Source organism: Brettanomyces bruxellensis, chromosome 6 (assembly GCF_011074885.1).
Source record: "Brettanomyces bruxellensis chromosome 6, complete sequence".
Classification (NCBI taxonomy): Eukaryota; Fungi; Ascomycota; class Pichiomycetes; order Pichiales; family Pichiaceae; genus Brettanomyces; species Brettanomyces bruxellensis.
In genome coordinates this window covers 767623-787483 of record NC_054687.1, presented here as the reverse complement: position 1 = coordinate 787483, position 19861 = coordinate 767623, and the positions used below count along the sequence as shown (strand labels likewise).

The 19861-nt window shown below is 36.9% G+C and overlaps 8 protein-coding genes across 8 annotated transcripts; 4 read left to right on the top strand and 4 right to left on the bottom strand.

The window, feature by feature from the left end:
• Nucleotides 1–321: 321 nt before the first annotated feature.
• On the bottom strand, nt 322–3171 carry BRETT_003778 (uncharacterized protein; the record flags this gene model as incomplete). Its single annotated transcript, XM_041282281.1, has 1 exon — nt 322–3171. The coding sequence occupies one exon, from the start codon at nt 3169–3171 to the stop codon at nt 322–324; it is 2850 nt and encodes a 949-aa protein (XP_041136120.1).
• Nucleotides 3172–3660: 489 nt separating this feature from the next.
• BRETT_003777 (uncharacterized protein) lies at nt 3661–5670 on the bottom strand (the record flags this gene model as incomplete). Its single annotated transcript, XM_041282280.1, has 1 exon — nt 3661–5670. The coding sequence occupies one exon, from the start codon at nt 5668–5670 to the stop codon at nt 3661–3663; it is 2010 nt and encodes a 669-aa protein (XP_041136119.1).
• Nucleotides 5671–6003: 333 nt separating this feature from the next.
• BRETT_003776 (uncharacterized protein) lies at nt 6004–8307 on the top strand (the record flags this gene model as incomplete). The annotated part of the gene is made up of 1 exon (XM_041282279.1): nt 6004–8307. The coding sequence occupies one exon, from the start codon at nt 6004–6006 to the stop codon at nt 8305–8307; it is 2304 nt and encodes a 767-aa protein (XP_041136118.1).
• A 104-nt stretch (nt 8308–8411) lies between these two features.
• BRETT_003775 (uncharacterized protein) lies at nt 8412–8792 on the bottom strand (the record flags this gene model as incomplete). The annotated part of the gene is made up of 1 exon (XM_041282278.1): nt 8412–8792. The coding sequence occupies one exon, from the start codon at nt 8790–8792 to the stop codon at nt 8412–8414; it is 381 nt and encodes a 126-aa protein (XP_041136117.1).
• A 1010-nt stretch (nt 8793–9802) lies between these two features.
• On the top strand, nt 9803–13456 carry BRETT_003774 (uncharacterized protein; the record flags this gene model as incomplete). The annotated part of the gene is made up of 1 exon (XM_041282277.1): nt 9803–13456. The coding sequence occupies one exon, from the start codon at nt 9803–9805 to the stop codon at nt 13454–13456; it is 3654 nt and encodes a 1217-aa protein (XP_041136116.1).
• An 837-nt stretch (nt 13457–14293) lies between these two features.
• Nucleotides 14294–15202, top strand: BRETT_003773 (uncharacterized protein; the record flags this gene model as incomplete). The annotated part of the gene is made up of 1 exon (XM_041282276.1): nt 14294–15202. The coding sequence occupies one exon, from the start codon at nt 14294–14296 to the stop codon at nt 15200–15202; it is 909 nt and encodes a 302-aa protein (XP_041136115.1).
• A 450-nt stretch (nt 15203–15652) lies between these two features.
• BRETT_003772 (uncharacterized protein) lies at nt 15653–16303 on the top strand (the record flags this gene model as incomplete). Its single annotated transcript, XM_041282275.1, has 1 exon — nt 15653–16303. One exon carries the CDS (start codon nt 15653–15655, stop codon nt 16301–16303), a length of 651 nt encoding a protein of 216 aa, XP_041136114.1.
• Nucleotides 16304–16401: 98 nt separating this feature from the next.
• BRETT_003771 (uncharacterized protein) lies at nt 16402–17736 on the bottom strand (the record flags this gene model as incomplete). Its single annotated transcript, XM_041282274.1, has 1 exon — nt 16402–17736. One exon carries the CDS (start codon nt 17734–17736, stop codon nt 16402–16404), a length of 1335 nt encoding a protein of 444 aa, XP_041136113.1.
• Between the last annotated feature and the right edge of the window lie 2125 nt (nt 17737–19861).

Here is a 19861-nt window from a genome sequence, read left to right as displayed (position 1 = left end):
GGAAGGAAGGTACAACTTGCTGTACTGAGGTTGTATGGTTCGAAACCCCCCGCCTTATTTTTTTTAATTTTTTTCAGCTCGATTAAGCGTCCAACCAGATGCTTTAAAAATACTCAAAAGCCAAAAAGCTCCGCCAAAAAAATTAATAGAGGGGGAGAAAAAAAGAATATACTTTCCTCACGTGATCAAGTATATTTTCCAAGCAACAAGTTACCCATTACCAATTACCTAACATCAATTACCTAGCATCAATTACCTATCAATTTCAAATAGTACAAAATGGAAATTTCTTACATAGAAAAATAACTTTTTTATAGACTTTCATATAGGTCCAGATCTGTTTGCTCTTATTTCTCTCCTATGACCTCTTCCGAAAGTAACTATTTGGTTATCTGCCTCTAAACGCCTCAAAGCTTCGTTCAAATCCACATTTTCAACTGATGTAGAAGACTGATCATTGATCCTGTTAAGTAAAGCATCGTAAGTGATTGTTTCTTCTTTATTCACGATACTAGCTATTTGTGATGTCAAATCCTCCTTTAGCTTTCTCTCTGCCGAAGTCTGACCTGTCTGAACAAGATCCATATCAATTCTTCCTGTAAGTGGATCAGTTGCATATTCCTTCAATGCCGACTTCATCAATCGAACAGCTTCTTGAACATCTTCAAGATGAACCACATCAGAAAGTCTCATCTTTGCATGAGCCTCTGATAAACGAATCAAACTCTCCAACTGTCTTGTAGTAGCAGTAATTCTCTTTTCAGACCCACGAACATCCTCCCCAAGTTTTCTCATTTCCACATATGATCGCACTAGTTCCCCCTTTGCCTCTTCTGTCAGATGTGGCTTGTAGTGAGCCTTTGCATACTGGATATATGAGGTGAGGAAATCGGCACTTAAAATTTCTTCCTTTGTAGCACTAGATCCATTATCTTCAAGATACATACCAGCTATGTGTTTTGCCAATTGGCTATCGATTTTCTCATCCACCTTATCCAAGATAAGATATACAAGATCAAATCTCGAAAGCAAAGTAGGTGGAAGGTCAATATTTTTGGTAACCGGAAGGTTAGAATTGTACCTGGATTCGATTGGATTAGCGGATGCAAGAATAGACGTTCTAGCATTTAGAGTAGTGATAATGCCTGCTTTGGCAATAGATATAGTCTGCTGTTCCATGACTTCGTGTAAAACAGAACGAGTAGCATCACTCATCTTGTCGAACTCATCAATACAGCAGATACCACCATCGGAAAGAACTAATGCACCACTTTCAAGAACTAACTGCCGTGTATCTGGGTCCCGTGTAATATATGCAGTTAAACCAACCGCAGATGAACCTTTACCGGATGTATATATACCACGAGGAGCAATTTTATGCACGTATTGCAGAAGTTGCGATTTAGAAGTGGATGGATCACCACAAAGTAAAATGTTAATATCACCCCTTGTTCGGCCAAGTTTCTTGGTTTCTATGTTGTTACCTCCAAATAATTGCAAGAGGATTCCTTTTTTCACATCACCCATTTGATAAATTGATGGAGCCACCGACCTGGAAAGTAATTCATATATGTCCTCTCTTTGAGCAACCTTCTTGATCTTCTCTATTGTCTTTTGGGAAAGCTGCCTGGTCTCTTTAACTTCCTGCTGCTCTTTTAATTCAGTCTCCAACGTACTTTCATCCGGTGACAATCTTTTTCCGTTTGTCTTCTTAATGTGCACCACATCCAAGTACGTTTTGTATAGAGCCCTCAACGCACGTTGACGAGAATTAACTTTAACTGGTGATGATTTAAAGATTCCCGTTACCTCAACCCGATCACCAGCACGGCATGAATCAACAAGCTCGTCATACACACATAATGTGACAGAATGAGGAGTCTGTCCATCTGGAACCAAGTCCGGTGTTTCCTGAAGCTTCACGACCTGCTTATTGGCAAATGATGATCTATTGTGAATCAATTGCATGGAATTTGCCACACCACAGATGGGACGAGGACATTTTGTAGGTTCCTGAATTAGTCCCCTATCATTTTCCACCACAACGGTGTGATCACAAACATTGCATTTGAAAAAAGCAACCTTCATATCTGGAATTATAGGGGTCGATCTGATCACAATTCCCTTAACTGTCACCAATTTGTCAATGTCACCTGGATTGAGTTCACGCATACCTTTGTTGTTTTCAATATTATACGGCCGCACCTTATAGATGTTGGATTCAATCTGGTCCACAATCGAATCCCGTTCTGTGTTTGATTCATTGCTTGGTGCATTGTCTAGCACAAGTGAGACGAGACAGTCTTTGATGGTCTGGTCCATAATTGGCACAACTTCTTGCGGATAGTTGATTAATTGATAGTATAGCTTCTTGGTTGAAGAGTAAGCAAGCAAGTTCCTGCAGTCCAAATTCAAGTTGGTGGCGTTTGTTTCCTTCATCATGTTAAGCATATCCATATAGTACAATTTTTCATCTTCATCTGGATCCTCCAACGTATCGTCCATTTTCTTACGATACTTCATCTTAAATGACATCAAAAAAGTTCTGAAATTATCTGAACATTCTTGTATAGAGACATTTGTACCCCAAATGACTCTGACAGGTTCATCAGGAGCGTGTGACGTTGAAGTATTGGTTGCCGTAGACTGAGGAATGTTTGCTGCAGAAGACAAAGCATTTCCAGCATCAGATGACGGTAAGGCTGATGATGATGCAGATGAAGGTAGAGCCGAACTAGAAGATAATCCACGTTCCAATCCTGAGGATGAGGGTCCAGCGCCAGAACTCTCTGTGAAAAATCGTCTTTTCATGGGAGAAGATAAAAAGTCAGAGGAATGAATATCACCTCTACTATGCAAACGCGGACGCTGGAATGATCCAAATCCCGTAGAACTAGTTGAAAGTAAATCGCTTGTTGGCTCAGCAACAGGTGAAGATAATCCCCCGAGTGCACTTCCTAAGTGAGTATTTCTGTTGTGGTCATCGTTAGATCTTATTTGTGATGAAGGTCCCGAGACGGAATCACTCGATGGAGGCATAAAAAGCGGTGAAGATGGAACGGCGTCATGTGTTTGAGATGTTGAAAATGTATCATGAGCAGTCAAGTGTGTATCATTTGTATCCTGGTCATTATGATCAGGTGTTGAAGGCATTGGTGGAGAAGATGACATGGTGTTTATCTTAGTTTCCTTCGATTAAATTTGGCTTATGTGAATCGATCTCCTTCTTTAAAAAAGAAATAAACTTAACTGTCAGTATCTGAGACAAATCCAGAAAATATATGAAATAAAAGATCTTGAACTCTACAATCAAGTTTTTTTCGTGTTCAGTTTCACAATTTTTTGGAAGATAGGTTTCAACGCCAAAATCTTCACGTTCTTGTTGTGGGCTTGTCCCCTTTTTTTTTTTACCACACATTTGCTCGACAAATTTTCAAGCACTATGCATTCATTTAAACTCGATTGAGTAATGTTTCCTTTTTCGTGTTTAATGTTTTGCATTAGAACGCGAAATTTTTACCTTAATAAAAAAAAACTAGAGTAATCGAGAATCAAGCAACGCCCAAGCATATCTATCTGGAATTTCTTTTCCCACTATTACGAGTTGATTATACAACATTAATATTTATATCTGTACTATTTATTCAAATTATATTTTCCTTAATTTGTCATAGTAGAAGTTGCATCTGCGTTTATAACCCACCTGTTCTGTTTCTTGTCAAAGGAAGCAAAATGTTTAATGCTATTTCTCACTATGGATCTAGAGCACTCCGTAAATATTTGTTTTTGTAACAACTCAGTTAAAGTGCCTAAAGTGTAATTTGAGTTTTTCCTCACAAAATCCACAAGTTTCTTCACATCTTCTTCCTTAGTAAGCGTCTTTTTTCTCACCTTCATAATACCTGGTTGCGTGTTATTAGTATCTAGTGATCTCTCGGTGTGTGTATCTGTCCCTATCGGTAAAGATTTTGATTGGCTACTATTATCCTCACTCTCATACTTTTTCGAGCCATCCCAGTAATTTTTAAAAGGATTGATTGGAAAGCTTAGTTGTGCCTGTACCTTCTTTACTTTAATACCTTGGAAGTATTTGCCAAATGCATCTTTTTCCGAAAATGTTTGCCCAAGCCATCTGGTCTCTGGTTTTAATGGTCCAAGAATCTTCTGCTTTGAATCCGTAGAATTTTGACTATCAGAACCATCTTTTTCGACGAAGCCTTCTATATCAGATACACTAGATATGTCCTCTTCATCATCCTCGTCGTCCTCATCGTCATTCTCAAGATCAATATCTTCGCCGTCTCCCTCATCGTCAGATTCCTCCAAATCTGAATCGTATTCATAATTTATAGTTGGTCCTTGTTTTGATGTTATTTTGATGAATGGATTTGTCGCTAATGTCTCTTTCACATCAAAAATAGTATACGAGGAGGTACCACAATACGGCACCTTCATATTCTCATAGAATTGTAGAAATGCACGAGGAACCTTCTCAAAATCTTCCTGAGAATCTTTTATGAGACCCAAATTCATTTTTTGCGCAACATCTCCAGCTTTTCTGTAATCAAGTTTGATTTCAGAAGCATTTTTCAGCTCTTTATTTGCAAGTATACTAAAGTATTGATTGAGATCTGTTCTTGATTTGCATGTGTTCTCATCGTTCTCGGCATTTCTGATAAATTGTTCCAACGAGGCTTCTTTCGTAAGGTCAATCTCATGCTTAACTAGACGAGTATTTCCCTTCACATAAAATGGAAGGAAGAATTTTTCAAAGTCAGATTTACCTTCATTCTCCCCATCCTCTTTCTGAGCCTCCGGTAAACTTGTCCTTGAAAGTTTAGTCGAATTCTTCGTCGCCTTAACATGAAAGAAATTTGTTATCGATTGTTTCTTACGTTTTTCCTCCTCTATTTGTTGTTTTCGTAGTTTCTCTTCTTCCTTCTTCCTCTTTTCTTCTTCCTTCTTCCTCTTTTCTTCTTCCTTCAGTTTGTTTTTCTTTTCTAACTCTTCCTTCTTCTTTCTTCTTTCTTCTTCAAATTTTAGTTTTCTTTCCTCCTTTTCCTTTTCCCTCCTCTCTTTCTTCAACCTTCTTTCCTCAGCTACTTTTTCTCTTCTTATTTTCTTTTCCTTCGCTTCCTTCTCCTTACGAAGTCTTCTTTCTTCGTTTTCCTTTTCTCTTTTTGCTTTCCTTTCCAATGCCTCTTTCTGCTTTTTTGCTCTCCTTTCCTCCGCTTCTTTCTCTCTCTTCACCCTCCTCTTCTTTGCCTCTTCATCCTTTTGAAGTTTTCTCTTATGTTTCTCCTCTTTAGTAATTTTATGTCCAGAACTCTCTGCTTTTTTCTTTGGTTCGTCTTTCTTTAAAGGTGATTTATTCTTCATTATTTTATGTGTAGAAACTTTCTCTGTTGCTGGAACCTCTTCGATTTCGGATAATTGAGTACTAGTCGCACTTGTCCCAAACATCTGGCTCTGTTCCTCATCACTTTCCTTGTCCAGATCTATATCTAGTGACTTATTTTTAGTTTTGTCTTCACATCCATTTTCCTGTTCTAAGTTGATAATTTCTTGTGCTCCTCCTTCGTCTATTTTGGCTCTTTTTGAGATCGCTTGACGAGGTGCGTCTCCAGGTAGTGCACGTTTATTTTGTGGCAGCAAAAATGGCAGCTCCATTTGCCTCATCTTATTTCTCCAAGTACGTTGATGTGTTGAACTTCAGTAGCCTCCCAAATTAAATTGCTCCATGTCTGTCAGAGTTAATATTGTAGTCTGTGGGAAGATGATGCACGCACTAACTGAACCTTGTCCTTTTTTTCTGTTCTTTTCGCGACTTCAATTTTGACGCGTCAACCGGCTGGATATTTTTTTCAGTAGATACTTCACATTTATTTATCTAGCTGCTAATCAAAGATCAATCAAATGTTCTTAATGTTGCATGGCACCTGCTTCAATTGTTGCTGTATTTATATATTTAAACTGCTAAATTTTATTTATTACATGATTAAAATGTGTGAAGATGAAGAAAGTCATGATGCTGGGAAAATTTCACAGTCATTTGCCTTTGGTACACAGGCACAAGCAGCTTTAGAAGAATGGTCTATTGAGGATGAGAGAAAAGAAAAAATATCCTCATTACGCAAAAAGTTTTCTTTTCATCACAAAAAACCTGTTACAACGAGTGTATCAACTGGGATTGGGTCGAAACGTAAAAGATTGTCGGATGATTTAGAAAAGGGAGTACCTAACAAAAAGCAGAAAGGCTCAAAGCGCACAAAATCAAAGGTGGTTAGAAAAAAGAGAGTAACTAAAAATCGCAAAATAGGGAGCATTTCAAGCAAGATGTCCAAAAAGTATAATCGTCGCTCTGTTGATGCACCAATGGGTGTTGGTATGTTGTCTGGCAAAAAGGGAAAGCTCCGAAATTTTTGTAAAGGTTTAAAAGGAAAGAGTGAAGATGATATAGAATTGAACGGCACTTCCTCACTCTACACGGAGGAAGAATGGAGCGATGCTTTAACGCAAATTAAGAAGCGGTTTTCAAAAACAAGTGATGCACTTCAGAGAGAAAGTTTGGATTCTCTGACACAAAAATATAAAGAAAGACATCCAGATTTGCATTTTGAAAATGCTTCGGTATCTTCAAAGGGAATTGTAAATAATATCACTGGAACATTTGAATTCTCAAGTCAGAAAGAACCGAAAAGGCTATGGCCAAAATCATCGGGCGCCCCGACCTCACTGAGCAGAGAGGATATTAAAATGTTGTATGATTACGATTCGGATGGAAATGGCAGAAGTTTTCTTTCTGAAAGCCAAAGCGACGATGATAAGGAAATTTTTAGTATAGACCAGGTGGTGAATACGCATGGTAACGAATCTAATGGTTTTGTTTCAACACTTTCACAAGTAATGGATGACGTATCGAAGGCTGATCATGTTCAAAAACCCCAAGAAATTGATAATGATGATTTAATTACAATCAGTGATAGTTGCTCTGAATTAGATGCAACTCAAATTAATCTGGAAAACATTGAAAGTTCACAAAAGGATCATGGGCAGGTGAAGGTTTGTGACGCAAAAAATGACGATGCCCAAAATGATATTCCCAACAATTCTATTGGTATAATTGGCACACAGGAGCGTCCATTACTATTATCATCATCACCTAAAGTTTCTGAGAATGCGTCTGAAAATGCTCAAAGTAATTTTGTTGAAGACAGTTCAAAGAAAGAATTAATATCTCACGCAAGACTAGTTAGGAGAAAAGTTTCTCCAAGCAATTTTCCAAATGTGACTTTGTTAAGAAGATCGTCCACCGAAATGTCTGCAACCCCGGATATCAAGAGATTAAAAAGTATAAATCAGCTCCCTGAGAGTATAGACACTGTTAGCGAAATACCGAACTCTTTGTCCTCTGAAAATAGTGATGATTTAATATGTGTTGGTTACAATGATTTGAATGTTACTGATACTCCCATGTTTGATGCTGCTGAAGATAAAATAAATGGAGACAATAGCGGCGTTAATGCTCTTCCGAGTAGTTTCCAAAATAGGGAAGAAGTTGATGTTTCGACAAATGTTATTCAGGTTGTGTCCAGTCAAAAAGAGCCCATTGTAGATGATAATGATGCCAGTGTATCGTCATCTAACGAAGATAGTGAGCCGTCTACTGCCATATTTGCAAGTGCACGAGAACAATTTGAAAATGCGCAAGACAAGTTTACTCAGCAAGTTGCTCACGACTCACCTGATCTCTTAGAAACAAAAGATCTTAAAAATGTGCTAGCTCCAACTGAAATCCCAGATTCTCAATTTGAGACCCAAGAAAAGCAAAATATGGTATTGTTTGAGAAGTTTACCACCAAACAACTACGAAACCAAATTAGTGAATGGGGCTTGAAACCTACGAGATCTAGAAGCAGTATGCTGTCGCTTATACAAATGACATGCAACCTAATGGACCAGACCATTTTGAAAAAGGCAATAGCTAATTTTGATCCATCTAAAAGCGAAATATTGAAATTTACTCAAGCAGAAAAAATGCCTGAAATTCAATCTATAAAGGAGAAGGAAATAGTTAGGACAAATGTATTCAATAAGATACGTGATTGCCTTGTGGAAGGCGATGACATGTATCAGAAGATTCTAATGTACAAACCTTTAAATATCAACAAAGTTATGAAATACCTTCATAGCTGCGGCCTAAGGGATTTAGACACTGACGTTGTTTGTGAATGCTTAGATGAACTAGGAATCTGCTTTTCCGATGCAAACAACCGCAGATTGCAAAAGAAAGCTAAGTCGAAATGAAATCTATAAAAACACATTATCAAATAATAACATTTCCTGGGTAATAATGTTAGGCCTATTCGTAGAGTACATGGCGTACGCCCTTAAGTTTTCCCATAATCTTCTTAGTTGTATTTCGAAAGTTCTTCTTCATCATTATAAACCAAAAGGAGTTTTTTATTCAAAAAAACTATGATGTACGCTGCTATTAGTCCCTTTGCAAACAACACGATACCTCTTTTAACATAAGACATGCCATCAGTTTCTTGATGAAGCAAAAAATAATTCACTAAAAGGTCCCATAACAAGTTGAAGATCTCAATAACAAAATATCCTATAAATACCGTCATAAGTATGGTTATGAAGGCAGTCTTCAGCACCCTCGTTTTATCCAACTGATCTTCTTTATTGTATCTCAATCCATTTTCGTCCACTATAGTGTTATTATCGGTTTTTCTGTTCCCCCCATGACGTGTATTTCTCTTCCTAATATTTGTTTCTGACATTGAGATGTATGTTACTTACAGCTCTACTAAAATAATAAGTTGCCCCATATCTTAAATCATACAGCAGTTAGGTTCGTGTCTCTTTTTTACTCGATAATGCATTTTTTCCCCCACCCCCTGTAAGCGAGGTGAAGTAGAAAAGGCAAGGTATATACGCATATGGGACGACGCGTCGATATAGGACGAAAGCAACGGCATTTTTTGACGTTTTTACGCTTCCCCGTCTTTTTCGCGCCTTAGGCCCCAGCCAGCTACTTACCCCACATTGCTACTTTCGGACTTTGTCATTAAGCTTAAATTGTTCACTCAGGCGGAAACAGCCTACATCTATAATGTGATATTAACAATAGCAAAAAAGTCACTGCCACCTAGATTTTATGATTTGACCTATATTCTGTTAGACTCGAAGAAATTTTTAAAGAGAAACTGGTATACACACCAAAGTAATTAAAAAAAAGCAATCTGGAAAACATCGTCACGGCATCCGAGACTTTGTGATTTTTTCCTCTCCGCTTCTTCAGAACTTCTAAGATTCCATTCATTAGTGCATCGAAAATAGTACATTTATACCCTCGAAGCACTAATTAGCAAGCTTTGTACGCCCACAAAGTTATAGTCATTTCTTTATTTCCTTTTACCGGCCCGTCGGATACGCTTTTGATAGAAGGTGGCTCTTTTCAACCCTTGAAAGATCTATCCCTCCACGAGCATTGAATAAATAAATAAATATGGAAATTTCTTAATGTATGACAATCTGTGAAATTAGTTTCTGCCTATCAACAAACACATTTTATCTTTCTGTTACTTTCTTAATCCCTGTGCTAAATTTTATTCTGCGAGAATTTCTCCTCTACAAGTCTAACATTGAATCAGGTTCCTTGCTTCCAATAAACTTCCACTTCCTTATTAACCACATCCTACCCACACAATCCTTTGAGGTTCTGATTCCTCATTTTACTGTCACAAAGTCCATCTTGTCTTGGGAGATTCTAGTTTAGGATTAGGTTAAAATGGCGAGTCGAAAAGTTGCCTTACCCTGCACTTCTGTATTTCCTGTCACACCTTCTCCGAACAATAACCGAAAAGGGCATCATGCCAGTGCAAAAAACGATGAAGAGAGCAGAGTCAAAATGACACAATATGGGCCATTGAAAGTATCTACACACAAATTATCCTCGAAAAGTGTTATAGTTCCAGAAGAATTTACAGTCAAGGGAGCAACTCCTTCTGGTAAGCCTCGTCTATATGTTTGCAGTGTATGTACAAGAGCTTTTGCAAGGCAAGAGCATTTAAAAAGACACCAGAGATCTCACACAAAGGAAAAGCCTTTTGCCTGTCGTATTTGCTCAAGAAAATTTAGCAGAAGGGACTTGTTGATGAGGCACTCCTCTAAACTTCATGCAGGAGCTAGTAATTTAGTCCCTCGCTTGCGTAAAAAATCTAATAAATTCAGAAAGCTTTCGGGTGGACGAAGGATTGGATTATCAAGTGAGATACAAAATGCCACAAGGAAGAATTATAATAAAGTATTCCCCAGCAATGAAAATTCATTTACAGCATCCAAAAATGGTGAAATCGGAAATGCTTCCATTACAAGTGACGTCGGTAACGTTCAAAAGTCCGGACGCCAGAACGAGAATAAGTTTGATATGGATGCACTGGCCAAAGAGTTTAGCTCAATAATGTACCCATCACTTACGTTTAGGTCACTTCTGATGAGAGAATCTGCCTATACTGACTCAAACAAGATACAGGAAAACAATGTTAATAATAATCTGTCCGCAAATATGGAATATAAGGAAACTACGGATAGTTTGAACCCAACTGTCAATAATCCTCTGCTTTTTCCAACAAACAATGAGTCGTATGTGCGCCAGAGAGGTGTATCGTTTTCCGCTATGGGAGGGGAAAGTTATGTTAATGCCGATCAAGAACCAATGGATTCCGTCGAGTTTTCGACACCCCAACTCTATCCCGAAGACATGGATAAATTAAGTCTTGATGATGAAATATTGAGTACCTCAAAAGTCGAAAATGGTGTGCAAATAAATTCGGACAATCAAAAGATTATATCAGAGGGATATTCTTTCTATGATGTTCCCAGCAATAAGGGGACGCTTTTCACGCATGTAGGAGAGGCATATTCACCAGGCTCTGGTAGGCAATCCAGATTGAAGTCGTTGACCTCAACAGTTTTGGAGTCAGTTGAAGAAACTGATCGGGATACAAGTGAAAAAGATGTAAAAAATAGTATTTCGCCTTCCCTTGATACTAGTGTTGAAAAGGTGAAAAGTTGGCAAAAAACCTTATTTAACCAGGACATAAATTTTCTTGAAACAATTGCTGACTTAAACATTGCTAAGCCCTTTGATATTCCCCAGGGTTATTCGTTCTATGGAGATGACCAGCAAAATTTGAGAGATTCATCCCTTTCGTCAAACAATACCACTATCTCACCACCTTTGCTTCAAAATGCGGTGAATAATTCGAACCTGCTAGATACATTGCCAGGGGAAGTACGGAGTTCCAAGTTAAGCATGGAGAACCTTGCTCTCAACAATTTTGCGAGTAAGGGTTACTCCAGAGCTTATCTTTTTGGTAATACCATAAGGTCATGTGTTTTTGATACATTATCAAAGTATCCTTTTTTTGGAGTTCCATGCCCGACAATTCCAAAAAATGATAAATTAAACATGCTCGTGCAGCAATTTACGTCAAGATTCTTAATTCATTACCCCTTTATTCATCCAAGTATTCTTAATGAGTACTCTTTAATGACAACGACAATGGACATGGTTGATCCAACCGTGATCAAGGACGACCTGTTTGTACTAAATTTTAAGTCATCGCTTGTCTGTTTACCATTGTTGGTTGCAGCCATTGGTGCAACAGTTTCAAATGACAATAAAGATGCCTCGAATTTATATGAGGCAGCAAGAAGATCTATTCACGTCTATTTGGAAACGCACAAAGAGCTTCGCAAACAGTCGCCTCATAATTCTGCCTCTGAAACAATTTCCGGTTCAAGTTCTCACCAAAATGAAAGCTCATTCTCAATAACTTCGTTAAGCTCATCGTCACCACTCTGGTTGGTGCAGGCCTTGACATTATCTGTCATGTACGGCCTCTTTGCTGATGATAGCAACAGTTTAAATGTTGTCATTAGACAAGTAAATGCCTTGTGCTCTTTGGTTAAGACCTCTGGCCTAAATAAAGTCAATTTCCAGTTATCAGATCCTGCTCATTTAGATGAGATTTCCTACAATAATTTCATCAGATATGAGTCGACTATACGAACTGTTCATACAATCACACATATAACCAGTCTTCTTTCTGCATTGTACAATATTTGCCCGGCATTACGAACTGATGATCTTTTTATTGATATGCCATGTGCATCAACTCTATGGAACACGAAAACGCTTCAGGATTTCAATGGCATATTGAAGGATTTTGACTTTCAATCAGCTAATTATAAAGATGTTCTTTCTCAACTTCTCTTGCATGGTTCAAACGGCAATGAGAATACTGGTTTTCTTGATGCGAGAAACTTTATGTCAAATTATCATGTGGGAGATTATGGACTCATCTGTCTTCAAAATGGTCTCCAACAGATTTCTTATTTCAAAACCTGGAGTGATGGTTCAAGAATATTTAACGAACATGAGGTCACTAGCAAACTTAAGTCAGTCTTTGCAAATTGGAATTTACTCATTTCGCTCTTTCATTTCAATGGAAATCCTGAAATATATAACGATAGCATGATTATGAATAGCTATTTTTCCATAAAGATACTTGGATTGGTTAAGTTGGAACAAGTCAAGCAGCAAGTATGGTTGAGAGATTTTCACAAGACTAACATTTTGTTCTGTGAAAATCTCACGTATCCTAAGGGTGCATTTGATAACGGTGAGTTTTTCCAAGACGCAATGCTTTCGGTAGAAAGTACAATTCAGATATTCAAGATATTGTTCTTTCAAGGGAGTACACATTTTTTTGAATCAATGAATGTCGTACAATGTGACACATTTAAAACCGACATCTCATCTCTAGCAGATATATGTGGACTGGGCCATGATATTGATCAGTTAAATATGAATATTGAAAGCAAGGTTTTAATTGATACTCAAATTCTTTACGACGCCTTTTTAGCCCTTTGTAAGTTTGTCACCAATTTTGAAAGTCACTTCAAACAAACTTTGCAATTGCACAACCTGTTACCTTCAGAATCGTTAAGTTACTGTGATTTCTCAATTCAAAATAATGGGGAAGGAGATGACAATATATTACATTTACTTCCTGAACAGCGGGAATTAATGATGTATGGCTGGTACTTGAAAATATTCAAAGTATATCTATGTCTTGAACATTTTTTGAAGATCAATTATGATTATCAAGACTTCGAAGGAGAATTTCCTAGTCCAATTATACACAAAATACTGGGAGAGAGAAAGGGACATGATAACAGCAGTCTTGTTATAAAAGAAATGAAACCAATTATCGGCGAATTAATTCAGTTCAGGCTCCCTTGTAAGCTTCTAAAGTTGGGATCTTTCATGTTTAATTTTTTTTATGATAAATATTCCAAGTTCATGATTTTCAAGCAATTAGGTGAATCATTGTTCCATCTTCGAATATATCTTGAAAATCAAGAAATAGTTTGACTCGGATAATAATTTTATTTAGTAATGCATTTCGGGCTGAAGTAATACACTTATTCTCATGTAGTTTGATAAGCTTCTTTCTCAGCATAATTATCAAGGCACGCATAGACTGTATTAAAAAAAAAAGCATATATATTTGGATCCGATAAAAAGTGTCAGCAGAGCAAAACAATAAGAAATTATATCGATCATTATCAAGTTACTTGATTAGTCTGATTTAAAATTAATAGTACTCGGGAAGCCGGGTTATCACAAAAATTCAATAATGCATCGCCCCTTGTTCGGCGGGTATATCCGACGTTGGCTTATCGTTTTAATTGAACAAGAATTTCTTTGTGACAGTATAAATTTCAATATTTACTTCAACATACGTGTTGATGTATCCTATAATGCTCTAACCCCATTTTTCTGTTAACAATGTTTTGGAGCTTAAATTTTTCAATCGGCGCACCGTTGAAATTGAGTTCAAGAACATACGCAATTTGGAGTAGGGTAAAAATATTTCCCAAAAAAAATTTGGAGAAACTAGCAATCTCTAACTGATAACGTATTGTCTATCGTTTTCATGAAGGCAGTGCAACAGCAAATTAGAACTGATTGCCTGGGCTCTTGTGTGTTATCAGGCATGCATGCATCCTTATTTCTTTAAAAGTAGTTTTTGTTCGATCCTATGAAATAATTCAGGTATATATAGACCTCAAAACTCCCTTTTTTTCTGACTTAAATCATCCACAGGCCAAGATGTGTAAAGCATACATTTTTGATATTGAACTTCAGTTCGACAAGGAAATTTATTTATAACCGTCAAATATTATAGAAATCAAAAAATATACAAAAATGGCTTACCTACAGGATTGTACATATGGTAAGAACAATGTTAGATTTTTGAAGGTCAAGAGGGACCCTATTGACCCTAAAATCCATCAGGTCATGGAGGCTAGTGTTAGGGTCATGCTTACGGGTGCTTTTGATGTCTCCTACACAAAGGCAGATAACAGCGTTATTATTCCAACCGATACGATCAAAAATACCATTTTGGTTGAAGCCAAGCAAACAGATGTCTTCCCAATTGAGAGATTTGCCGCTCACCTTGTGAAGCATTTCTTTGGTAAGTACAGTTGGATTGCAGGTATCACTGTTCATATTGAGCAAGCCAAATGGTCTAAGTATTCTGTCGATGGAAAGCTCCAGCCACATTCTTTTGTCAAGAATGGTGATGAAGTCAGGGTTTGTGAATTGGTTTCTAAGAAGAATGGTGACTTTGTTCTTACAGGCGGCGTGCAGGGGTTGACCGTTTTGAAGTCCTCTGGCTCTATGTTCCATGGCTACAATGTTTGTGATTACACCACTTTGAAGCCTGTTAATGAGAGAATCTTGTCAACAGATGTAGACTGCAAGTACAAGTTTGACAGTGCCAAGATTGGTTCTGTCGATAATATATTCACTTTAGCCGATTCTGGACTGTTTGATAAGGTCTTCCAATCTGCTCTTAAAATCACTTTGGACAGATTTGCTCTCGAGAACTCGGCCTCTGTTCAAGCTACCATGTATAACATGGGTACCGATATTGTCAATGCTAACCCATATGTTTACAATGTCTCTTATGCCTTGCCAAACAAGCATTACATTCTGTTTGACTTCTCCTGGAAGGGCTTGAAGAACGAAAACGAGATGTTCTACCCATCACCACATCCTAACGGTTTGATAAAGTGTACTGTTGGAAGGGAGCCTATTGCAAAGTTATAAGTTTTAGGAAATTAGCGGACTATTTCAATTCCCAGTTGCTAGTTTTCTCAATTGCTTGCCGCAGCATTTTGGCGCTTGTTGTTCATATATTTAGTTGGGCTTCAATGCTATTTATTCGTGCTAATATAACATGCCATTGTTTTTTAAATAGTAACTCGTAACACTGTAACGTCTTTTTCTAGCATTAATATAACATGGAGAATATTTGAGACCACATAGAAGGGTGGAATTACCTGATTGCAAAATATCCGATTGGGAAGATACACAGTAATGAATAGCGACTTCTGAGCGTACGAGATTCTTCCTCAACAATTACTTTTTTTTTTTTTTGAACCCCCTTCTTCATTGCAGATTCATAATGCCTAAAGATATTATATACAATTATAATGAAATTGCCTCATTACTATACGCAAATAACAGAATACGATTGAATTTATAAGAACATCAGGCATGTCAATAAGGTTGTTGTATTTCCCTAGATTTTCTGCTTTCGGTTCATCCATTGTTCTACGAAATGTTGGCACTAGACGTTATATTTCCACCACTTTGCCTAAACTAAATGTTCAAGCGCATGCTCCTCGTCCAAAAGAAAGTCGATTGAAGAGTTTGGTAAGGGAATATGGATATAGTGGAATTGGTGTTTATCTTGGTATTGGATTCGTTGATTTGTCACTATGTTATTTGTTAGTTCATTCGGCGGGTGAAGAGAAGATAAGATCATTACAGGACAGGTTTTTAAATTTTATTGGCTGGAACAAAGATGACGCAAATGATCAACATCCAACAGAAGATAAGAAGAAAACCTCGACAATCTGGACAGAATTTGCATTAGCCTACGCACTTCACAAATCTTTGATTGTGGTTCGTTTGCCCTTGACCGCGGCAATTACACCAGCGATCGTGAAAAAATTACGTGGCATGGGTTTCGATGTCGGCAATATTGCAAGTGCTACAGCAAAAAATGTTGGAGAACGGGGTCTCAAAGGTACCCTTACGAAGAGTGGCGTTAAGGGTATAGCCAAAGATTTAAAGTACGATCCTACGGCTTCAGATCCAAAGTTTGGAAAGCCACCTTCTAAAGGCCAAAGATGGTTTTTCTAATGGTTTGTCAATATTCTATTCTTGGGTCTCTGTATTTGTTTCTTATATCTTTATAAATATGTTATGTTACATTTAAATTACGTAAGTTTCCTTGTAATTCAACGAAATTGCTCGTACCATTTCTCTTCAGAGAACCGTTTGTTAACTCTCGCTATCACCTCCGGACTGTAGACATCCTCCACTCTCTCACCACCAGCGAGAACCCGTTTCTCATGTTCCTTTAATTCTTTTTTTGTTATTACCACAAGGTTTGTAAGTTGTAATGGTTTATCCGGAAGCCATCTAGACACCGCTAATCTGGTGGAATAATTAGATATTACAGATTTTCCATGAAACACTTCCTCTAATAAATACCTCATGTCGTTTAAAGCAATAGGAACACGTTGTCCGTGACCCAATCTATCTTCCTGTGAGCTTATACTTTCCAAAAGGTTGTCATAAGTTTTGTATCTGTTCTTTCCTTCAATAGGTTCTATAGGATACCCGGAACAATCAGCTAGTATATATGAGGTTATTGCAAGTCCAAATATTCCAGGCATGGTACCCATGACTGGAAGAATACGCACCCTAAAATTTTGAAGGGCGCTAAGTTCATCAACTGAACCTTTGTCGAATTCATCCTCTGGTAGAGGTAATAGTCTTGCCTTTCTTGGATCTGGTTTCTCTGCAGAAAATATGCAAGTGACCCCATTCATAATTCCTCTTTTCCTTAGCCTTCTTCTCACTGCTTTCGCTAATGGATCCTCATCTGTGCTTGAAATATCGCCGACGTTTACCCTAGTAGGATCACTTTTACAAGAAGCACCCATGGATGAAATAGTTTTATAACCTTTTTTGTGACAGTATTCCAAAAGATCCACCTTGGAATCAATATTATCAATGCAGTCGATAACATAATCAGGGTTACCCTGAGCAACAAGTCGATCAGAATTCTCTATCTTAAAAACTTCGTCAATTGCTTCAATTTCGCACCAAGGTGCAATCTGAAGAATTCGATGACGTAGACATTCAACCTTTGGAGTTCCAACATCCTTGAGAGTGGCAACAGAATGGCGGTTTAATGATGATAAGGAAACCTGATCAAAATCGACAACTCTAATCTTTGTAACACCTGATCTTGCAAGTGTAGCCACACAATTGGAACCAACACCTCCTGCGCCAAGCACAACGACAAATATCTCACGAATTTTTTTCATCCCATCATTGCCAAAAAATGCATAATTACGTGCAAGTTGCTCTTTAATTAACACTTCTGGGTAGTTCTTATCTGGCTCTTTATATTCATCATCCTTCTTCTTATGGACAAGTGTGGAAGCACTGCTACCTTTAGTAGACTTCTTAGATAAATAATGATGGAAGCACTCTAGAGCCAAAGTAGTAACAGCAGCTGTTGTTACTATTACTGTACTTAACCTTCCTGTATCATATACCATCAGGAATGTCCTTAACTGATATAATGTCAATTGGGAAAGATGATTATAAGGTTTGCGGTTAGTTGAGTGAAGATATGGTGATGTATATATGATCTTAAAATTTTCAGTCAAGGTTAAAATTTTTATTCCCTAGATCTGTCAAAAAAGTTTGTGGCTCTCGATTTTTCATTTTATGTGAATCCTAGTATTAGTGTGCATGCTGAAACGTAAGTGCGTGATATATTAAGTACATGTTTCTTCTTCTATTCCAAATTTTATAATATACTTTTGATTGCTTTATTTGTAATCATTAGAATGTTACGTCATTTATCTAAGGACTTTTCTTTGCAACTTTGAAAGTAAGTCGTTGCAATTAAGAGAATATTTACTGGATCGTTGATTGCATTTCCTCTAATAGAACAAAAGTTATTATGTTCAATTGTTTTATTACAATACTAAGTACTAGTTCCAACAAAGTCAAAAGCTGATAATTTTGTTTAAAAGCAAATTGTTGAGTTCATATCAGTTACATGTTGGTATCAAGGAGATATTCGTTGTCATAAGCTTAGACAATAAATGAATAAAGTCTGTATGATCATATTACTCTTTTACTATTAATTCAAAATTCTAAAGATTGTCGTTTTTAATTCAAATAAATGAGCCAAAAAGTGCTGTTAAGCATTAGATTTTAGATAAGAGTATATGTTAAAACAATAGCATGGAATAAAGTTCTAGGTGGAACAAGTCCTATTGTCAATGGTGTCGTATAAGAAGAACAACGATAATTATATAAAGCTAATGAAGATATCCTCTTGTGTTTATGTACTACAATAAATATCGAAAACCATACTTAATATGGTAATACTAATTTTAATAGTATATTTATTGATGGCTTTCGAATTATCAGGGGAAAAGCACTGATATGCACAGTACTTATCATTGTGCAATAAAATGTGACATGTATGCTTCCTAAAATGAACTTTATAAAACGACAACCCCTGTTCTTATGAAACACTTCCATTGAGCTTTTCGTACTAAACGATTTCCATCACTCAAATTTATCGCCCCGATACAGCATCAAAAAGCAGTTGGGAATATAATGTGTGTCAATTTTCTTTTTAATTGTTTTAAGATGACCATTTTTACATAATACTTAAAGATAATTCAATGAAATAAGATAGGAAACCTAGAAGGACAGAAAAATGTATGCCTGTTGTATTAAGCCCCTCGATATTATGATCCGCATGATACTAAACATTTTATTGCTGTAGTTAATAAATCCTAATTCAAATCATTATGCAGTTATGAACCTTTTTTCTGGGTACTGTTATTAATTAATATGAATTATTTTCTGGAAACGTTATTGTTATGCACGGGAATCGATTTTATTCACACAAGATAAAGTTATATAGATCGAGAGGAGCATAGAGGGATGTTTAATGTTGTTCCTTCAAGCATATAGTACATTGGTATGAACAAGCCCTAAGGGCAATAAACAATGTAAAAGAAAGTATTACTCAAATTGTAATGTTCCCCAAATAAAATGAAAGATTCATACCTACATGTTTGCTTTCAACCCTAAAATGAATGTCTTCTGGAATATCGAACAAGTATACTAATCTGGTAACACTACTTCAGCAACAGTACATAAATGTTTTATATATAGCTGCTTGCAGTGCCTCTATTTTCTCAGGTATAGAGCCATTGAATAAAAATAATATGTTTCCGAGATTATCTAGATTTGCACAATAAACTTCTCTCCCAGCACATCACCAGAGTAACCTGAAATCTAATCAATCATATCTGATTTCCAGAGAACCTGGGGCCAGTCCATATGTCGGAACTTATGAGTTATAATAATGTTTTATATGATAATAACGCATAAAGGTTCAACTGGTATTTGATTTATAATATGTGAATCAAATTAATGTTCGGACAGATATAAGAAATAATTCGCGGGGAAATTTTTCCTGCGAAATAAATTTCTCCCTAATCTACTTTCGGCTGAGAATGACCTATTCCACTTCTGCGGAAAAATATCTCTTATATGTATGTATGTACTACTTTTTCCTTATATACTATGTGTCTCTTAGAAGGGAGGACGACTTTATTGTGTAATTTGCAATACATATTCATATAAGGAAAT